Genomic DNA, 21,295 nt, shown 5'->3' with positions numbered 1-21,295 from the left:
TTTTAGTATCAGAGCTGAAAGTGACTATAATACTTTTAAAGCCTGTCTTAAAACTCATCTTTTTAAAGAATTTTATGGTTAGTGTTCCTTTAAACTTTTTAGTTGTTTATCATTTATTAAGAGTGAGCTTGGGTTAATTTTAGTAGTATTTTTAAGTTATATCAATAAATTTTCTCTGCTTTCTTTAATTAATTAATTTTATCAGTAAATGTTAAAGTATTTTAGTATTGTTATTTTTAGACTTTTTAATTATTTGTAAAGTGCATTGAAATGTAAAAAATGGAATGCGCTATATAAGAAATAAATATTATTATTATTATTATTAATAATAATAATAATAATCAACCCTTTCACCTATGATTTTTAAAATTTATTTTTAAGAATAGATTGCCAGATCTGGCTAAATTCTCCCGCTTAATGACAAATGGAGAGAAAAACGGCAATTTACTTACAGATTTAACCCCTCGTTTGATTAAAAATGGACCAAGAATCAGTTTTCCTTTAGATTGTAGATTGAAAGAATGTTTCACAGAAGTGTAATATCATAAAGAACATCATCGTGGCAACAATTTTTTCCACAACCTGGGTAGAAAACTAACCCTGTGCAATTGAAATGAAAGAACATCAATATCAAAATAGAGGTAGCCACACTTAGAATAAATTATAAAGATCACAAGTTAGACATTTATATTTATTCTAGCTTTTCCTGAAAAAAGAGGGGGCCTTATTGTAGGTATTCAAATTGGAACTAAGGGTTGTGAAACGGAGAGAGAGAGAGAGAGAGAGAGAGAGAGAGAGAGAGAGAGAGAGTGGGTGAGAAAGAGAAGAACAATATTTCCCAGGCCCGTTTTTATAAACGTTTTACTGTTAAGATAGGATTTTTATTTTAGAGTTAACACCAGAATACAAGGGCTGTAACAGCGTTAAATATCCCTATTCTGTATACCACAAGTATGTTCGTTTCCAAGCAGGATATCTATGGCTAACATCAACGGTTCTTAGAAGAGATGACAAGTTTTCGTGTAAATATTTAAATTGAAGGTAAATAATAATTTTTGTTGACTTCATAATTTTTAGGATGATGAGTCGTATTGAATATTTGATTTATAATTTTATCCTTAAGGCCATAACATTTAATACAGGCAACAGTTTGCTACATGGTTTTTTATTGTTAAAACGATTAGGATAGTAGGGGTTATATAACAAAAGCGGCCTTGTTTGGCCAAATCATGAACAATCAATATTCCTTGTTGCCTTCTTTATTGTTATGAATGAGACTATAAAAGTTTGTGGTACGCTGAGATGGAGGAGACATAAATGCCAAAGCTTCTTCTTCAGCTCGCAAAGTGATCGCAAGCGGCAGTCAGGTTTTGTGGCTGGTAAAAGGTTGCCAAAGGTTATGAACACGGTGTGTCCAAGACTTAGGGAACTATTGTGTGGTTAGTGAATCAAAGAGGGGTAAAAGAAGGGATAAACCTCGTGTTCCCCATATCATTTGTTGTATGTTTTATTGGTATGCAACCTGTCTGTAAAAACAGACAAAAAATAACATAAAAGAAAGGAGAAACATGAGCTTCTCCCAGACCCAGACAGTGACGCACAACATAAAAATAATGGAAAAGCTTTGTGTGAAGAATGCCAACGCAGCGCCTCCAACATTCCATCTTATTGAATTTCGAGAGAGGGAGAGAAGATTCACAAAAGAAGACGGCCCTTTACTGTAACAAAAGACACTGGTGTGCTGCGCATGAATTCGCAAGCAATTCTATTGCAATGTACCTGTTGTATCATGTAGCTATATTTAAAGGAACTGTACGCCAAAGAAGAAAACTCATTTTTTTCTGTATAACAAGCTGCAGAGAGATGAAATCTACATTGTGTATAACCATATATATCATACATTGAATGAGCAAGTGAACCTTTAATGAGTCAAACAGGCTATCATTGTCTGTGTTGGATACCCTCAGACGGATGTATGTTTTCAGATTTTAGCAAGAATCTGGAAAGTAGTATTGACGCTTTGTCACCCCTAAACTTTTACAACGGTGTCAGCATTTTGAGCTTGTTTGAAAGTTTTCTTTTTCTTTGTTATATTAAGTCGGTTCTGGATGAGTTTTATGCACACAAAAACACACACAGACACACAATCGCGCGAGAACACACACAGATACACACAAACTAGTCTCCTTGACAATGAATTCACTTTTTATCATACGTGTTCATGTTATGGAGTCGGTCAAGAAGACCTCTCTGAATATAAATTATATAAGTAAATCGTATTTAGTGTGGATATTTATTTAATCTTTGGAGGCAGATTTGTTACAAACGATCACATTCGCGTTATGTCTAGACCTTGTCTGCTGACATTGATATTTTGTGGTAAACATTAATTCAGAGCACCAGATTTAAAAAAGAACTCGGAGCATTTTCTTTTAAGTTAGAGTAAGTTATTTAATGTAAGAAGGTATTAATGTTATTTAAAATGTATCCTTTAACTGGATGTGTCAACTGCTCTAATTCCTAGGCAACATATTCAAACTATCTCACGTCAATTTCCTTTTTTATCGATTGGTTTAATTTATCTGATAATTCTTTTATTTTTGGATTTTCAATGAAAACGTAACAAATTTGATTCACTCTGAAAATGTTTTTTTTTTCACCTGTTTTCTTGCATTTTTAAAAATGTAAGTATACTTGGCTTCAACTCATCAGATACCTTACAAATAATAATAATAATAATAATAATAATAATAATAATAATAATCAACCCTTTCACCTAAGATTTTTTTAAATTTATTTTTAAGAAAAGATTGCCAGATGTGGGTAAATTCACCCGCCTTGATGACATATGGCGAGAATGACGGCAGCTGTTCCAATGAGGATTCTGCGAGAAAATGACCATTTGCTTAAACATCTAATCCCTCGTTTATTTGAAATAGACTCAGAATCAATTTTCCTTTAGATAGTTGATTAAAAGAATGTTTCACAGGGGTGAAATATCATGAACAACATAATCATGAAAACAATTTGCGAAAGGTTGCCAAAGGTTATGAACATGTTGTGTCCCAGAAATAGGGATCTAAGATGTGGTTAATGAATTAAAGAAGGGCTAAACATCGTCTTCTACCTGTATATATTGTTTGTAGTATGTTTTATACGAACCTGTCTGTCAAAACAGACAAAAACAAAAAAAAAAAGGAAGGAGAAACATGAGCTTCTCCCAGACCCAGACACTGACAGACCACACAAAATAATGGAAAAGCTTTGTGTGAAGAATGCCAACGCAGCGCCTCCTACATTCCATCTTGTTGAATTGCGAGAAAGGGAGAGAAGATTCACAAAAGAAAACGGCCTTATACTGTAACAAAGGACACTGCTATGTTGCGCATGAATTCCCAACATTTCTACCACACTGTACCTGTGGCAAGTGAACCTGTATCACTTAGGGATCATTCCCACAGATATTTGGATCCATCTATCTCCCTGGGGACTATCAGTAAATTGTTGTCAGCTTAACCGGCTTAAACGTCTGTCACTCCCAGTAAAAATGCTAGGGGTAATTACCTTTACCCCTAGCTGATTCTGTAGGCTTGACAGACATTTAAGCCTTTTGAGCTGATAGCAATTAAGCCTGAACCCCAGGGAGTCAGGTCGATCCAGATGGATCGAGCTAAGTATAGGAACCCAGTTTGATAGGAACTTTATCTAAGAAGGAAAATCTTTTCTTTTCATTATAACAAGCTGCAAAGAGATTAAATCTTTATTACGCATAGCAAAGTATGTCATACGTTGTAATAAACTACTGTATGTATGACTCTTGTGTAGTGATGATAAAATATATAGCCACTTTTGGGGACATTTCAAACCCACGATCATGTCTCTCTCACACACATGTACACGCACACACACAGACACACGCACCTACACATACACGAAGGAGTCTACTTGGAAATGAATTTACTTTTTTATCATATATGTTCACGTTATGAAGTCGGACAAGAAGCCTGTCTGTATTAAGATTATATAAGTAAATAGTATTTAGTGTTGATTTTATGTAATCTTTGGAGGGAAATTTGTGATAAAAGATTACGTACGAATGGAACATACTGCCCTACATTTTGTGTCACATAGTGTCAAAGGGTCCAGTTTTCTTTATAGCACGTACGTCTTCCCACATTGTCTCGTATTTGGCCACATATCCATGCAGAAAATGAACCTTCATTTCGACTGATACGTTGCAGAATTTGATTTAACCGGAAACAACAATCACGGGCTCGTAAAGTTTTTTTTTTTTTTTTCTTTTATTGCTTTAAAGAGTTTGAATAACGGAGTAAATAAAAGCTTGCAACCTCTTCCGTGAGACATTAACAAACCTTCAGTTCAAATAAGTTATTTATTTATCATTTTATGGTAAGACATAACCGTAACAGCAGTTAGAAATTTAGTGACTTTGATCTCACCGCAAACAAAATGGAGAATGCACCAAGCGGTTATTTGTGCTAATAAAAAAGCAACTGCACTTTCAGCAACCAAAAAGGATCAATAGGGGCGGATTCAGATTTATTTGAAGGGGGTTGGGAGGAGGCCTCGCATGCGAAGCCAACCATAGCCCTCTTGGCGTTAAATTAGGGGCCCCGAAAAAGTTTTGGTGCTTTTCGTACGGTTAAGAAAAATCAAATAAAAGATGAAATCGTATACGATATCGATTGACCTAATGCTCTTTTTACCTTTGAACTCGTTAGTGAACATAAAAAAGGGGAATCTTAATTAAAGCAATGGAGTTATGCAATGACTTCTAGGTTATTGACAATCAAACAGAAGTGAACAAAAGTATTATTAATCTATTTTTCTTTCTCAAAGGCATAATAAGTCTTCCTTTTGGCCAAAAGTTGGATTTTCCTGGAGAAAACAGCAATTTTCCCATATTTACCAATGGTAAATGACTCCGTTCCTGCATCCAGAGTAAGTCCTTTTTTTTTTCTTAAACGTTTTTTTTTTATAATATCTTAAGAAATTATAACAGACGGAGCCCTTTCCGACATTGCGTAGTCACACGATATCGAGCGAGATTTTGTGGTGACCTACTTAGAACTGCGGGAAAAGCAGACAGCAACAACACTACATGTAAATAATATACGATTTATAAGATATATTCGTCTTATTACTTAAAACGCATTAAAGGGATAAAAACTCTTCTTATGAGATCTATATTTCACAATAAAAACATTGTGAACAAAAACAGGGACTAACTTTGAATGTAAAAATGAATTCATTATTGAACTAATGAACTATTGGTAAGTATGATAAAAGTGTTGTTTACTCCAGGAAATTCGTTTTTTCGTCATAAGGAAGAGTTTTCATCCAGTTAATATCTACAATGTGTGAAGCACTGGCCTTTTCGTTATCCAACGCACTGTACACAAACTCGCAACTTACGTCTGAGGACTGCATCACGCGTGTGCTTTCTTCTGCCGCCATTGTTGTTTTGGTATCAAAGGACGGCGAGAATCCGCGTGCCCCCCTATTGTCACTGGCAACGAATGACTTGAGGACCGGGAAGGAGGGCATCGAAAGCCCGATTGACAAGCACAGATTTTAGTTTTACTATAATAACAGCCGTTTAAGTGGTAAAATACGATATTAGACTGGGTTCCCAAACATAGACTGATCCAACTGGATCAATCTAACTCCCAAGGGAGTCTCACTAAAATTTTATCAACTAACCGGCTTAAATGTCTGTCAAGCCTACCAAATCAACGTGCCAGACTTTAAGCCGGCCAAGTTGACAGCAATTTAGTCAGACTCCCCAGAGAGATAGATCGATCCAAATATCTGTGGGAATGGACCCTATGATATTTCCATGCGTTGTTTATAATGCATTTCTTGCGGCATTTTTAATCTCAAATGAACAGTTTTTACTGATTTAACAAAATATAAAATTATTTTGATATTGACGAACTGAATGAAAAATATCATTATGAAGAAAACTACATGAAAAGATTTCATACATTTATTTTCATTTTAGTAGGCCTATCTTTTAATTTGTGAAATAAATTATCAAATTTGACCCGTTGGCGGCACATTTAAGGGTGCATTCACCTTCAATCTGGAGGATGAATGCTCTCAATTTGGAAATCCTTTTTTATTCCATATGGCCCTAACAAGGGAGATTCTTTCTTGCTGCCTTTAATGTCGGTTATCCTTAAATTTTGTTTAAGGGTTTATGTACTTATGGTTAGCACCTGTTTGATAATTTAGTAATGATGTTTTTTTTTTCTTCATCTCCCATCACAATTCAATTTTAATAATAGAAGTGGCAATTAGGTAAGAAATACACATACGTACACACCGCAACAACAGTAATATAAAATAACCTCAGGCAAACGGTGTATATATAACGGTCAGAATATGTGAAACATGTTTTATAGTGCAAGAAAGCGCGTGACATCTGTGATCGCTATCAAAATTTTCCAGCCTGGCAAAGTAAGATGGCCAGCATAAGTGACAAATGCATACAAATTACGCAAAATTTAAAAATGCAACTTTTGTCTTATAAGGATTCGAATTCCCATCAGATTACCTGAAGTTACTGTTGATTTATGTTGTTCCACTGCATAACCACTATGCCAGAGAGGAAAACCGGTAAATCGGGGATTGAGGGAGAAATTATATGCGCTCACTAAAGCATGCTATTCATCATTGGTCTTTTCCTTGTAGTAATACAAAGGGATGGACATAAAAATCGGGCGAGTCTCCATTTCGGAATGCACACCCGGAGAGGAGAGACTGTGTGTTTGCGATATATCAGTACAGGCACAGAGGCACCACAAGAGAGACCTCTATATTTCGATATTGTTGAAAATGTTTGGATTGTGGATATGTGGATGTTGAAGTGTTTAATCAGGTATGCATGTTAGATAAAAGAGAGGCTAAACCTTGTGATCTACACATTGTTTGTGGTATGTCTCGAATGTAAGCTGTCTGTAAAGGCAGACAAAAATAACAATAAAGAATGATCTTCTCCCAGACCCAGGAACGGGCACAGAAAAGAAAAGAATGAAAAATATTTGTGCTAAGAAGACCAACGCGGCGCTTTCAACATACCTTTATTAGATTGAGAAAGAGGGAGGGAGCATTTACAAAAGCAACCGGCTTTACACTGTAAGAAAGGACACTGGTATGTTGGGCATGGATTGCCAAAAATTTCTACCACAATGTACGTTTTATATTACTGGTATGTAGGTTTACTTATAGGAACTACATAAAGAAATACTTTTTTCTGTATATCAAGCTGCAAAGAGACGAAACCCATAGTATGTGAAACCAGATATATCATACGTTAAAGTGGTTAAGTATAAACCATTTTTTGTAATAATAAAAGTATATAGCCATTTTGGGACAAGGTCAACCCATCGATCATGTCTCTCTCACTCACATGTACAGGTACACGGGCGCATACACAATTAACAATTTACAAGCACTTTCATAACTTTATGTTCTGTCTTTGTATGTAGGTCGTAATTCTTCGCAATACGTCGTGTAAAGTCTCTAGGGGTAAATTTGTCTAATTAAGAAGTAGGTTTTTTAAATCTTAGATTGAAGGTTGTGATTCCCCACGGATCGTCAGAATGTACATGTACATTAAATGAGTGATACTGTGTGAGAGCCCTTCACTTTACTTGTGTGGAACCTTTTTATGACCACCCCGACCCCACATTACATTAAAAAACTCTTTATGATATAATCCCCGGGGGGGGGGGGGGGGGGGGGGGGGGGGGTGAAACAAATATTTAGATAACGCGATCTCTAATACTGCTACAAAGATTCCCAGGTTCTATGTTTAAACCCCTGTACATCAGGAAATAATGAAACCGCTCCATGTTGTCACTTCAAAAGAATATGTTTTGCTTAACTAAAAGTTACATGGAAAAAGCATGAACAACCCCAAGCTTCAGTAATGACCCCTCTTATAATCATTAGATTCTCTGTGGAAACTAATCCGACATTCAAAGAAAATGCCGTACATGTACTAGAAACTTTCAGAATAGCCATTTATTTAGTTGTTATTATTTATTTTTTGAAAGTTACCCATATTTCTAAGGTGTATAGATTTTGAATCAGAAAAACAATCCCAATCCCATACACAGATATGTCGTAGATAAAGAGTCCCCATTAATCCCATGTTTATGACATACTTCTGATCACAAGAGAGACCTCTATATTTCGATATTGTTGAAAATGTTTGGATTGTCATCATGCAGGTATTCAAAGTAAAAGTAGGTATTGTTAAACGAAGAGAAAGAGAAAGAGAGAAACACAGAGAGGAAAATACCCAAGATATTATGTTTTTCTTTTAATACTTCCTTCTGTTAATTATTAATAATTTAAATTTTCATTTATTCTTTTTTTTTTATTTTAAAAGTATAACTGGGATACAAAACATTGTAACAACATTAAATATCCCACCTCTGTAAATCTCAAGTACGTTCGTCTCCAAGGGGGAGAGTTATATTTAGAACTAATAACATCGCCAGTTCTTGGAAGAGATGGAATGTTTCTGTGTAAACTGGTTCTTTTAACAATAAAAGAGAAAAACAAACAAAGAGAAAAACATCAGTACTTATTCAGCAGACCTTGCAGAGTTTATTTGGGTATTTTTAGACATGCGGTTTGATTTACTTTACACCGCTTATGAATTGTAATCGAGTTAAAAAAAATAACCTCCTCTACATCGACGTTCTGTTCTCAACCAGCCGGTTGTAATAATATCACTTCACGTGCAAAGTCACACGCTAGCCGCCTTGCTTGTCTGGTTCAGAAATCAAATTAATGTCTCACAGACGAGATTGAAATACAATCAGATTTTACATCGGCTCTGGACAAATTAGAGGCCAAATTTCAAGATTAAAATATGAGTAGGTAGATTGAAATTGCAGCATTACAACAAAAATATTAAGTGAATGTCATCATAAATATATTAAAAATTCATTATATGCTGTATTTCCTTTTAATTATCATTAAATGGAAAATTTAAGATCATAGGAAACATAATGTTTAATTCACCGTAATCCCAGATGTCATGACTGTTGACTAATTTTGATATATTCTGAAAATAATTTTCTTGGTAGTGGTAGGTATGACTTTGCAGAAATTGGATGGTTTAATGAATGGAGGCATTTTTCGACCTCTGACTCCCAAGCCATGCACACACTGTAAATGTATACGACGAAACATCTATGATAATCGTTGATAATCGTTTTTTTATCCGACAAAGGTTATTGTTGGCTGGAAAGCGCTTCCTGCAACCAACCCAACTTTACCCTATCCCCATCCTACTGTCGTATCTGCCTCGGTCCACAATTAGAGGTGAGACACCTCGATCTATTTATCATTAAGATACCTTTCTCAGGGCACCAAATGATGACATCATTGCACATATAACGAAAACCTAACATATTTTTACAATCACACATATTATACACATACATGCAAAACATATGAAATGATTACTTTATCTGCTGCAGCCCCAGATAACAACCACAATAATGTCAGTTGTGCTAGGTGAGATGTGTCCCACCTAACACAATTGTGAAAATAAATGTCCAAGTCAAAGAGGGAAAAATATAAAGTAAAACAAAAGATTTTACTTTAAAAGCCCAATTAATAGATTATAAAATAAATAAATAAATAAATAAATTAATTAATTAATAAATAATAGTTATTTATGGAGCACTTAAATGTGAACAGCTTACATTTACAGGCTCTCTATTCTACAGACTTGACATTAAATATGGAATATTTCAGTTTCGAATGTATACCTAGGTAAAAATGCGTTCTTTTTTCAGAAAACTCCGATCTCATATAAGATTTGTTAATGGAGAACTGTGTAGTAAGGTGTGTCGCTACCAATTTACTGACTTTCAGGTCTGTTGCGCTGCTAATTAAGGATATTTAGCGATTTAATTGGGTAGTCTTCCTTTGGGCTGGTCAAAGCTTGGCTTAGGCAAAGCTTGGTTCTGTCAAAAAAGTATCCATATGTCGACAACTACTACATAGAAGAATTTGAAATTTTGCATGCAAGCGGTCAGTTTTGCAGTGCGGAAGATAAGTAAAGTAGTGTATTACAATTTTTTTTAATCTATGGCAGAATGGCGCAAAAAAGACAGACATTACCAGACAGATCATAGCGCCAAACAGAACGGTCCCCACAGTTTTATAGAGTAATGCCCAGGCTGATGTTCCTACACAGAGGTCACCCCCAGTGTATCAATATCTTACCTACAGGGTACAAGACCCACTGTCTTTCGGGATACGCTGCTGCAACTAAACAAAAAACACTTAGTCCGTTCAGAACGAGGGGTAAATTGCCACACCAAAATGCGTTTTTCAAAGCCCTTAGCGAACACCAAACTGGGTTTAGCAGGTAAAAACACCAAATGACCTCCGATGCACCCACTGTAAACAGCAAAACACCGTCGTCTGTTTCTCTAATGAATTGGGGGCCATGACCGTTTCTGGGTAGAACACTGAAACTGCATGGCTTTCTTTATTGAGGTCAGGTTTCACCTGTACCGTCCAATTAGTCAAAACAGAGTTTACAGATATCCAGAAGAGGCCTACGACGAAGCATATGCCGGGTCTAAAGTGACAAGGGTGATTGACGGTGTCAGTATTTGGAGTGGATACCACACTGGTGTCAAACACCAATTGTAGTCATCGACGAAAACCTGAACCAGATCAAATCAAGGAATAATCTCGTAACCACTTGACTATCATTTGATAGGGGGCACCTTAGGAACAATTTTAGGTTGCACGGTGAGGTTGCAGGTTCACACAGAGCACTTTTAATAGCAGATAACTTATAGAACCAAGGGAATGAGCAGCTACCCTGGTCATCAAAATCGCCACATTTGAACCACATAGACAATATTTCGGTAGGCCATTACTCGACGAATCAACTGCCTATATGTCCTACAACAAAACTGGACCAGATTGGACACTTTTAGATCGATGTCTAGAATATTATTCCAGATTGAACTCTAAAAACCTACCCCAAGGAATGCCTTGCCGCTTGAGAGCGCTGGCAACAGACAGAAGAGGCCAGGCGTAACAGCGACCATTACTGTGACTATAGCAACTGACATAAGGGTCTTTTGTGGAGCGTATAACTCTTTTACAGACGTTAATTTGGAAAATATGGAGATTCAAAATATCTCTTTTAATGGAAGTCGTATGACATAGAATAGGCAGTGTGTTTTTGTTTGCTTCTCTGGCGAATTCCATTAATGAATTGATAACACAATGACATCAAAGAGATAATTCAAAGTTATTAAAACACGATTTAAATCCTTATTTTCATTTATCAGTCAGCAAAATAGGAAAAAATTACTTGGAAAAAAATATTCCATATTAAATGTCAAGTCTGTACTAATATTTTTATAACATATATTTAAATACAGAATACATATGGCATGATGCCCGGGAAAAAGCTAAGGATAAACAGATATTGCTAATAATAATTTTCAGTTTAAGATTCCATATTTTATCTAAGGCTTAAACGTGGGAGGAAAGGCAATGTTAAAAATACCAATGGCCGACCCAGAAAGAGTACATGGTATATTTTCCCCCTCCTAGTCGTGGGGTTCGGTTTGGTATTTTAGAGGGCGAACGGTGCCATTTGGTACAGTTTTGAACTATGATTCAGCTAGATTAATTTCTAGTTTCAAGAGGGGTCCAATATTGGTGTAATTTTTTTCAGAAATCGAAGGGGGGGGGGGGGGGGACGGGACCCCCTGACACCCCACTTAAATCCGCACTGGTATAATACGCTAATATACAACATTGGTCAAAAAGGTTGTCCCACCCCCATTCCCATGTACTTTTATTTACAAATGATCACCTCACAGCTGTAAATTGTCAAAAATAGTGCTTTTTATTACAGATACCGTGTCTAACATGATTAATGGTTAAAAAATACAAGATAATGGTGAAAATATACACATTTTTTACCATTTAGTAACATTTATAAGAGGTAACCCCTCAAATCCACTGTTTCACTGTGACTTCTACAGATGTACAGAAATGTCTATAAAATTGAAAAGACGCCATCAAATGTCACCAAATTCAAACACAATTAGCATTTGGATGTGCTCGTTAAAGATCACGTGCTTAACAGCGTGTGCGTCTACCGCGTACTGCAATTATCTCCTGTAGACGGCGCGACAAGCCTTCAACATGGGTAACAATTATGTTATGTGGGATATTGTCCCATTCGTCCTAAAGAGCGTGGGGGAATTGGTCAAGATTATTTAGGAATTAGTTCCCCTTTACAATGCACATTCCAATTCATGCCACAGGTGCTTAGTAGGATTAATATCAGGACTCAACGGTTGTCCCATCCTCAGAGCCCTGTGTTTCTGCAACAAATCGTTTGCAAGACGAGAGCTGTGAGCAAGTGCGTTTTCACAATGAAGCCAGTAGCATCCCTGAAGTCATCTCTTGCAAATGGAGTAAGATATCTGTTAAGAATTTTACATTAAAATGCCCCTGTTACGTTTTGTTCCAAAAGGAACAATGTACTAATAACATGGGCGTGGAATGTTCTCCAAATGCGGACTGATCTAACACCTCAGGCGATATTATCCTACACACACCCTTCCAAGAGGCATTTTTATCATGTCTATGGACCCTCTTTGACCATCGATGGGATACATGAAATAATTTGATTCTGCATCAAAATCGACTTCCTTCTAGTGATGGATGGCCAGGTTCAGGTGCCTGTGGGATCACTGAACGTAGCATTTTCAGCTGATTTGTCATTCCATATTCAAGAACTGACTTTGGGGTTAACTCTAGGCTTTATCATGGCTGCACACTTGCTCACACCTCTCGCCTGGCAAGTGTTTGTTGAAGAAACAGAATGCTCTAAGGATGGAACCACCATCTTTGAGCCCTGATATTAAACTTACCTGTACTAATCAACTGTGACATGAATTGGAGTGTGCAATGCAAAGGAGAACCAACCCCATAAAAACGTGGACCAACTCCCCCATCTTGTTGAAAAAGAATGGGACAATATCCCACATAACATAATTGTTACCCGTGTTGAAGGCTTGTCGCGCCGTCTACAGGAGATAATTGCAGTGCGCGGTAGACGCACACGCTGTTAGGCACGTGATCTTTAACGAGCACACCCTAATGCTAATTGTGTGTGAATTTGGTGACATTTAATGCGGTCTTTCAATTTTATAGACATTTCTGTACATCTGTAGAAGTCACAGTGAAACAGTGGATTTGAGGGGGTGCCTCTTATAAATTTTACTAAATGGTATAAAATGTGTATATTTTCACCACTATTTTGTATTTTTTTAAAACCATTAATCATGTTAGACACGATATCTGTAATAAAAAGCACTATTTCTAACAAACTACAGCTGTGAAGTGATCATTTGTAAATAAAAGTACATGGAAATGGGGGTGGGACAACCTTTTTGACCAATGTTGTATAGATATGGCAACAGGTGGTAGCACATGTCAAAAAGAACAAACATCGTGACATTGGCCATGTCAATTAAAGAGTACATTTGGGTTAATCGTTAAAGCAAAACATGCTATTTGTAATATTTCGTATACATTTTATGATACAGAACACATCATCTGTCTTCAAAGTTTGCTATGTGCAAACTACGAAAAATAACACCTTTCATTTGACGTACTTTCGCTTTCATAGCTCAATAGTTGTTAATCATTAAATATCACGACTCTCTTCCATGAAACGTAAACCCACGTGGCTAATGTAGACCTCATCGCTGCCTTGGACTTGATAATGCGCTTGTACCGTTAACGGGGTCGATGGTGTATGCATTGGCGCATGTACTGTAGGAAGCAATATTTTGAAAGGTCACAGACGTAAACAACAAAGATGGCGGAACCTACAGCTGATGGTAAGACGCAGTGTTCCATTGTTAGCACATTTTCATCACTTACATTTGTTTTAAATAATTCCATGATGTTTTTAATTTGTGCATAACGTTCATCATTTCATACAGTGCGACGTATTATAATATATCACATAATGATCTAGAAGACAGACCAAGCGTATGTGCAGTAGGACGATTTGTGATAGTGTAATGTTTACATTATGCCTACATGTATATATTGTGAACTATGATCTACTAGGACAGGATTGGGCAAGGCAATTTGTTCGATTAACCTGAATATTTGTTTTAAGCAGTGCTTATATTTCAGATAATGGCATGTATGTTCAACGACGCTTAATGCTATTTAACCGAATCATGTGAATGTGTGCACAAATAAGAGTTTAGTGTGTGTGTGTGTGTGTGTGTGTGTGTGTTTATAGAGAGGGTAAATGTTTTTCATTTTTCATATTTTCTCCCCACCATCTTCTCGCTATTTGTAAATCGCTGGCTCCATATTTTGATACCCCTTTCCCTCTCCCTCCTCTCGTTAATATATTTCCCTTGCCTTGCCAAGGTAAGACCAGAAAAATATTTCGGTCTGTATTTGATAATTTCCATTTATGATAAATGAATTTGTGTTTGTATTATTTTCCAGATTACATTGAACACTTAAGCGTGATGCTTGTCGGTCGAAAGGGGCACGGAAGAACGTCTCTGGCTCGTGCTCTTCTTGCCCAATCAGATTCCCCCGACCAGACCGAATGCTGTGTACTTCATGGAGACATAAAAAGCTCTGCGAATGACACTTGGAAATTAACACTTATAGATACCCCTGGAATTGGAGATTTAGATTTTACCAAAGAGCACATTGTAGAGACCATCCGTCGCCAACGAGAAGGTGTACAGCAAGTCGACACATTTTTATACGTGTTAAGATATAACTTAAGAGTCAGATCAACAGAAATAGAGGCTATAGACCTCTTGGAAGATAAATTCTTCGGGACATTTTTGAAGAGGGCCATCTTTGTGTTTATCCATGACGGTAGAACAGCTCTCAACAGTGAACAAAAGCAAAATTTCGTGGATTCGCTACCAAAGACTTTTAAGGAGAAAACAGAACTGGCAGGAAATCGTGTTTGTTTAGTCGGCACTGCTGAACCAAATAGCATACTATGTTTTTTGGAGGAGCTGCGAGGAATGGTCCGAGAGATTATGCGTGAACAAGAAAAACCGTGCATTCTGAAGGTAATGATTGCTACAATTCTTTCAAATGCTTTTTATACCAGAAAAATGGGCTGGGCATTATTTTTCCTCTCCCCAAGTGTTTCTAGGACACTGGTAAAATGATTTTTAAGGCAAATTTGATATTTATTTTTTCTTAATTTGTTTATTCTGGTTATTTTGTTATTTTTTCTGTACATTTGTAAAGGTTTTATAAATATTTTAGATATCATCTAAAATAAATAGAAAGCGTTACTATTAGTATTATTATTTATATGACTGCAGCCTTTATGTCTGCTGTATATTTTTTATTAAAGGAGGAAGCCTCGTTGTGGGACATCTACCAGTACATCTCCGTGCTTGAATATTTCACTAATGGACAGTCTGGAAACGAAGGAAACGACTTTGATGATTTCTTCGTTGTCGACTTTGAAGATGTGGACTCCAAAGTTGGCACGTGGGTCAAAGTTGTCGTCAGTAATCAAAAGTGACCATGTGTAATGGATGATGCCATAGACAAACAAAAGCCCGTGTGCAACAAAAACCGTTGTAAACTGTGAATTGATCACTTCGGTAGTTTGACTCCATTGAAAAGAAATCATAGAAATCTCAAGTGATCATAAACTAAAATGAATTTTGAAGGTCGCGCATGGTGTCAGAGGAAAATACAGGGAAATCTCTGGGGCAGATAAATTATCATAAGACCAATATCACTCACAGTTGAGCAAGCTTTGGCAGCTTTCAAAATTAAACTATTCTTTCTTGTGATGATCCCTTAATATTGCAAAAGAAATTAATCTTCAAAATTGATCAGAACTGAGGACAACACCAGTATTTCATAAGAAAAGAAATTAAAATATATGTTCAGTCATATGTCATATTGTTTCGTTTGCTTAACTAGCTTTATAGAATAACAAGAATGTGTTACAAAACGTGTATTAAAGGTTTATAACAGCTACAAGTCCAATACTTCGCCTTTTAGGCAAATATACTGCTTGTGGGAAGTTGATGTGCTGCAAGTTTAGAGATAATATGAACATTAATGAAATCTCTTTGTGCTTTTCATCTCTTTTATTTATTATTCAAACTTTACAATTTTGCTTTTTTTCAATTATTAAGTTTATAATGAGTTATCTACGCGTTCGAAATTAAAAAAAGTTAAATATACAGCTAAATATTCTGAAAAGTTAAGATCTCTCCAATCTTAGACACTTCAAGAACGAAAAAAACAGTTTTTTTTTTTTACAAAAAGGGAGCTGAATAGTTGGACCAGGCAATTAATAAATGATACGTGGGTAGGAAAAAGTTGCTATATTCTCCAGAAAAATTAGAAATCGTCAAAAAAATCTCTTAACCCAATACCTTTGAGTTGTGCCATATATTGTGGTGTCAAAATTCTCTTGGACTTAATTACAAAAATGAGTCGCATCATTTGTTAAAACATTAAAGAATTCACATTGTTTGACCTTTAAGTGTTCAGACATAATAATTATAATGATAATAATAAACTATTATATCGTCAATAACACTGTAAATGTCCTTCAAATCTTAATACATAGGATATAAATCTAAATAAACGAAATATTAACTCGTGCAATATCAATCACATCTCCATCCCATAACATCAGTCGTACAACCCATTCAGCTGGATAAGAAAAACGTTCTACCAAAAAGATTTTCTCCCGTCTAATGAAAAAGTATAATGTAATCATAACTATGATTGTAGTATGAAACATTATGAAATTTCACCACGACTTATATAATGATTTAGGAACTGTAATTGTCTGACGCTGATGAACACGGTTTGGCATACAGTGGAATTTCTAATGTTGATGTTGCCTCAAATAGAAAGGATAAAACGTGTCTGCCACTTTCAAAGATAAAATACCTATGTACAAAAATACAAATTCTAAAAAAGAATTTCAGATACACACCATAACAAGAAGGAATCGTGAAAATTAAGCAATCACTGATGTGTGCATGGGGGAGGAGGAAGCAGAATGGGCCGGGGCTATTTTGTGCTATTCTCTTTTCCAAAAGCTCTACTAATAGGTATATACTGTGTAATAACAACACTATCACATAATCAAATCATAAAATGGTGCCAATAGCAATGTCTAAATTGAACGCAATGAACAGATATAAAATAGAGATATGCTAAAATAAACTTTATCAGCATAGTCTTAGTCGTACAAGAATTGAACTCTAGTCGCAGGTTACGTACATGAACATAGAGATGGCATTTTATCAATCTTAATTATCAGTTGAGTTTCCCTTCTTTCAAGACAAGTTGAGTTAATAATAATGGTTTTTGAATGCGCTGCTGTAGTAAACACGTGAAAAATATTGTTTCGTCGCGCTTAAAAGTTTACAGGCATTTGAGACGCCATCTTTTAGCACTGGCTCAGACACACGCAGTGGAAGCATTTCGTACAGGAACCAGGCTGGCATAAGCAATTTTCTCGCCACTAGGGGCTCTACGGCGTCGGTGTAACACGACGCCAAAATATCATTGACGATGATGGTGCCGTTCATGGTGTGGGGACAAAAGGCTCCGGTGACTTTCTTACTGCCTGTTGCCACAATTTCATCCATAAAAATGGCATTAGTCGCAGGGTGATAAACGAACACCGCATCTCCAACTCGGATATCACGGGCGGCTTTCAGGAAAAATGGGAACGCTGAAGTTTTGGAGACAGCCTGGATATAATGACCTTCAGAAAGGATAAGGCGTTGCCCAGTTGAGGTCTCCAAGTGGACATATATAGTCTGGCAGTTGGAATCCGCATGGCCGAAGCAGAATATTTCCTCGAATCCGACCGAGCCATCGTCCCTAACACAAAGCACCTTGTCACCGGGAGATAGTTTGGCCATTGGTGTGACTGACCCATCTCTTAGTCGCACAGTGGAAGAGCCGTCGAAACAGTAGTACTGTGATGTTATGTATTGCTCGACTTCTTTTTCCAACTTGTTTTGTATAGCAACATCACTCAATTTAGGATTTTTTGCTTTCAGCACTTGTCTCTTGTCGCGTGCTACGTTGATTGCATTATGGGAGAATTTCTCACCCTGATGAGCTTTTGCTATGTCATCAACGTGACGTATGATGGATTTTATGTAGCCTCTACGCTCTCTCCCGTCTTGAGTGACGCTGTTGATGAACACCATCCTGTCACCGGCCTTCTGAAGGATCGTCTTCATTTTGTCGGGAAGATTGCTTCTGAAACTTTCTGTTGATTTTCCGTTGTTCTCAAGTTCGTCCTTGTGAGTAGCTACAACAACCATATATTCAAAAATGACTTCCGAAAACAACGTACCTAGCTGAATCACGGCGCCCAATTCCTCTTGAGATGGCATTTCGTCGCAGCGAATGACAAACAAGAACACGTCGATACCGTCCTCGCCTTCGAGCAAACTAATACAATTCGCCAGCTTCTGCAGAATATCTAACTGTGCCTTAGTCGACACAGCTTCTAAGAGGCCGGGAGTATCAATGAGTCGCAAATCACGACCACCCACATTAGCACAGTGCGATGACAGGTCTTTCGTTACAGCGTCCGAGGAAAAAGCTGCTCGGAAAACCCCTTCTTTTTCGACCATCATATTACAGGTGGAGCTCTTTCCGGTCCCCATCTTCCCGACGGCGACTATGTTGGTGTGCTTCCCCTTAGCATAAGCTTCTGGTAGTTGTTCATATGTATCAGTTACCTGTAATAGATGCCCATAATATAACCAATCTGTTTAAATTCAAAAGCTTATAACACATTGTCATGAAGGGATGTCCTCAATAATTCTAGGACATTTGCACAATATCTGAAAAATAAAGGACTAGAGTGTTGACCTTGCTATAGTGTTAAGCTATTCGCCTCATTTAACCGACGTGTTTGAGAGAGAGACAGAGAGAGAGAGATGTCAGAGAGCACGAAGTTATTCACCTTGATATATTGCTGGGTCATTTGCCTCACTCTACCGATGCATCTCCTTAGACCAACAGCAGTAGGGCTGAATTCCGTGTACGCTGCCTCTAAATGTCGAACAATTTCTTTATTTTTCGCATGGTCAGCCTTTCTGTGAGTGAGTCCCTGTATATTATCTGTGAATGTGTCTCGTAAACTTTCAAGATCCTTCTCAAGCTTAATTATATCATGGGGAAGTTCTTGGACCCGAGTTTGGTGTTCTTGGAAGAAGGTGCGTAGAAACCCCAAAGCTGAACAAATGTCATCATACCTGTCTTCCAGATCTTTAATCTGGTTCCCCAGTCTGTTTTCGAATTCATATGGCTCTGCAGAATTATCAAGTTCGGATAAAGGAGCAATTTTGGCCAGCATCGGCTTGCCTTTGCCGCCATTTTGTTCCTCGACTTTTTCTACGAAGCGATTTATCAGCTTCTGCAAATTGCTAAGATCACTTGATTTTGTTTCGCGGACGTCGTACTGCATTTCTGAAACACTCGAGTCAACGTTCACTGTGCATTCCTGAGTATTCCTCAAGTAATCTTCGATGTTATTCAGTTTACTGTTAGCACTTACATCGGCGCCATATTCTTTAAATTTGAACTCTGCGTTTGCTCCCATGTCCCGTTCAAAGTTCTCCTTCGCATTGCGACTGTTCACGCGCGCTGTTATGTCGATGGTCAGATAGCCACCGTAGGCTAAAGATGACACATAATGTGTAGGATGAACCCCAGGTTTTCGTCTCACACTTCCGCGTCTTCGGTCGTTCAGGCGCTTAATTCCCTGAGAGACAAAAATATTATTATTATTATTATTATTATTATTATTATTATTTCCCCCCGATATGTCGCAAAAAAAAAAAAAAAAAATCATTCTCGCCAGTACAAATTACACACGGAATAAGCGTAAAGGCATGGATTGAAAGGGTAACTGTAAAACACACCTGTGATACACAACACTGATGTTCGTAAACATTTTACAATTTACAATTGAACATTACTATTTCTATTTTTTTTTTTTTTTTTTTTTTTGCATTTTTTATTCAAATAGTTATGTCAACAAACAAAAACTGAATAACTATATTATAATTATATTCTTGAACGTTTGCTTTTATTTTTTCATTTATATCTAGTCAATTATTTCCTTAATCATTGATCCATGCATGAATTTATTCATTTGTTTCTTTTTTTATCTCATTGCAAATTAATTGATTAAATCTGAAGTAATTTGATTAAATCTTCTAAAATCTTTTCAGAGAAATGTTTGACCTGATCTGGTTTCTTAAAAAGAAATAAAAACTCACAGTTTGCATACGAATAGACAGGCGCAGTGTGGTGACATCACCCTCCGTTGTATTTTCCCCACTTTCTTTCCAGCTAGCACTTGCTCCTGCCTCAGCCTTCAACCCCATGTTTACACCAGGAATAGTCAAATCGAAAGCTTTTGCCTTGAGCCGCACAAAACCCTCACTGCTGCTGGTCTGAGTATCGCGCTCGGTTAAGTGCCCGGTAAACTGGCGAATTTTTATATCCCGATCTTTAGTGAAATCCAAACTATCCTCTTCTATGCCCTCAATTATGGCTTGTGTTTTTTCCATGGTATCAAAGTTGTATCCATCTCCTATTTGCAAGTCAGCGTGGCATTTAATCCAGTGTGGGTCGCTTGAATTCATGGTGCAGTCTATCTTTGCTTGTTTGTGCCCCAGTAAACTATGCTGTCTAGATTATGTTCAAGTGTGTGTGAAGTCTTTTCTGCTAGCAGCGTGACAGTTTTGAAAGTTTTACTTTCGCCAAAGTTAACCAGATTAAAATGCTTTCCTGTCCTCTCTTTTAAAGTAATTTGATAACGCACTACCCTGTTGATTTTAAAGTAAATATTTCAGTGCAGAATATCAACCCTTTACCTTGTTGAGATTGTTAGTTCGACTATACTTCATGAGCAGAGTATGTGTTTGGTAACGACGACTTCCTGCCTATCAACATCATTTGCTGTACGCTGTGCGAGTATCTGAAAGACGTGAGTTGAGGCTGGCTGGGCGGATGTTACCTCGTGCCGCTGATATGCAAATCAATAACGCCTAGGAGGTCAAGAGCTCAGGGAGCGTCTCATAACATCTTTAACTTATTTCTGGCTAAAACAAAAGAGGATAAAGAAAACTATGTTTTCCCACTGATGTGAATAATGTGGCAAAGTGCCCGTTTC

The 21,295-nt window shown here is 37.0% G+C and overlaps 2 protein-coding genes across 2 annotated transcripts; one reads left to right on the top strand and one right to left on the bottom strand.

The window, feature by feature from the left end:
- Positions 1–13,785: 13,785 nt before the first annotated feature.
- On the top strand, positions 13,786–16,107 carry LOC147759192 (uncharacterized). The gene is made up of 3 exons (XM_086998615.1): positions 13,786–13,943; positions 14,575–15,164; positions 15,458–16,107. The coding sequence occupies exons 1-3, from the start codon at positions 13,922–13,924 to the stop codon at positions 15,629–15,631; spliced, it is 786 nt and encodes a 261-aa protein (XP_086854741.1). The 5' UTR covers positions 13,786–13,921; the 3' UTR covers positions 15,632–16,107.
- Positions 16,108–16,436: 329 nt separating this feature from the next.
- LOC147759191 (uncharacterized) lies at positions 16,437–21,283 on the bottom strand. Its single transcript, XM_086998614.1, has 3 exons — positions 20,397–21,283; positions 19,076–19,876; positions 16,437–18,848 (listed from the first exon to the last, which is right to left on the bottom strand). Exons 1-3 carry the CDS (start codon positions 20,763–20,765, stop codon positions 17,436–17,438), a joined length of 2,583 nt encoding a protein of 860 aa, XP_086854740.1. The 5' UTR covers positions 20,766–21,283; the 3' UTR covers positions 16,437–17,435.
- Positions 21,284–21,295: the final 12 nt, after the last annotated feature.

The sequence above is a fragment of the Lingula anatina genome, unplaced genomic scaffold (assembly GCF_051362555.1).
Source record: "Lingula anatina isolate TDL-2025a unplaced genomic scaffold, LinAna3.0 unanchor82, whole genome shotgun sequence".
Classification (NCBI taxonomy): Eukaryota; Metazoa; Brachiopoda; class Lingulata; order Lingulida; family Lingulidae; genus Lingula; species Lingula anatina.
Note: the sequence above shows the minus strand (reverse complement) of the source record. Positions and strands in the feature narration are given on the sequence as shown.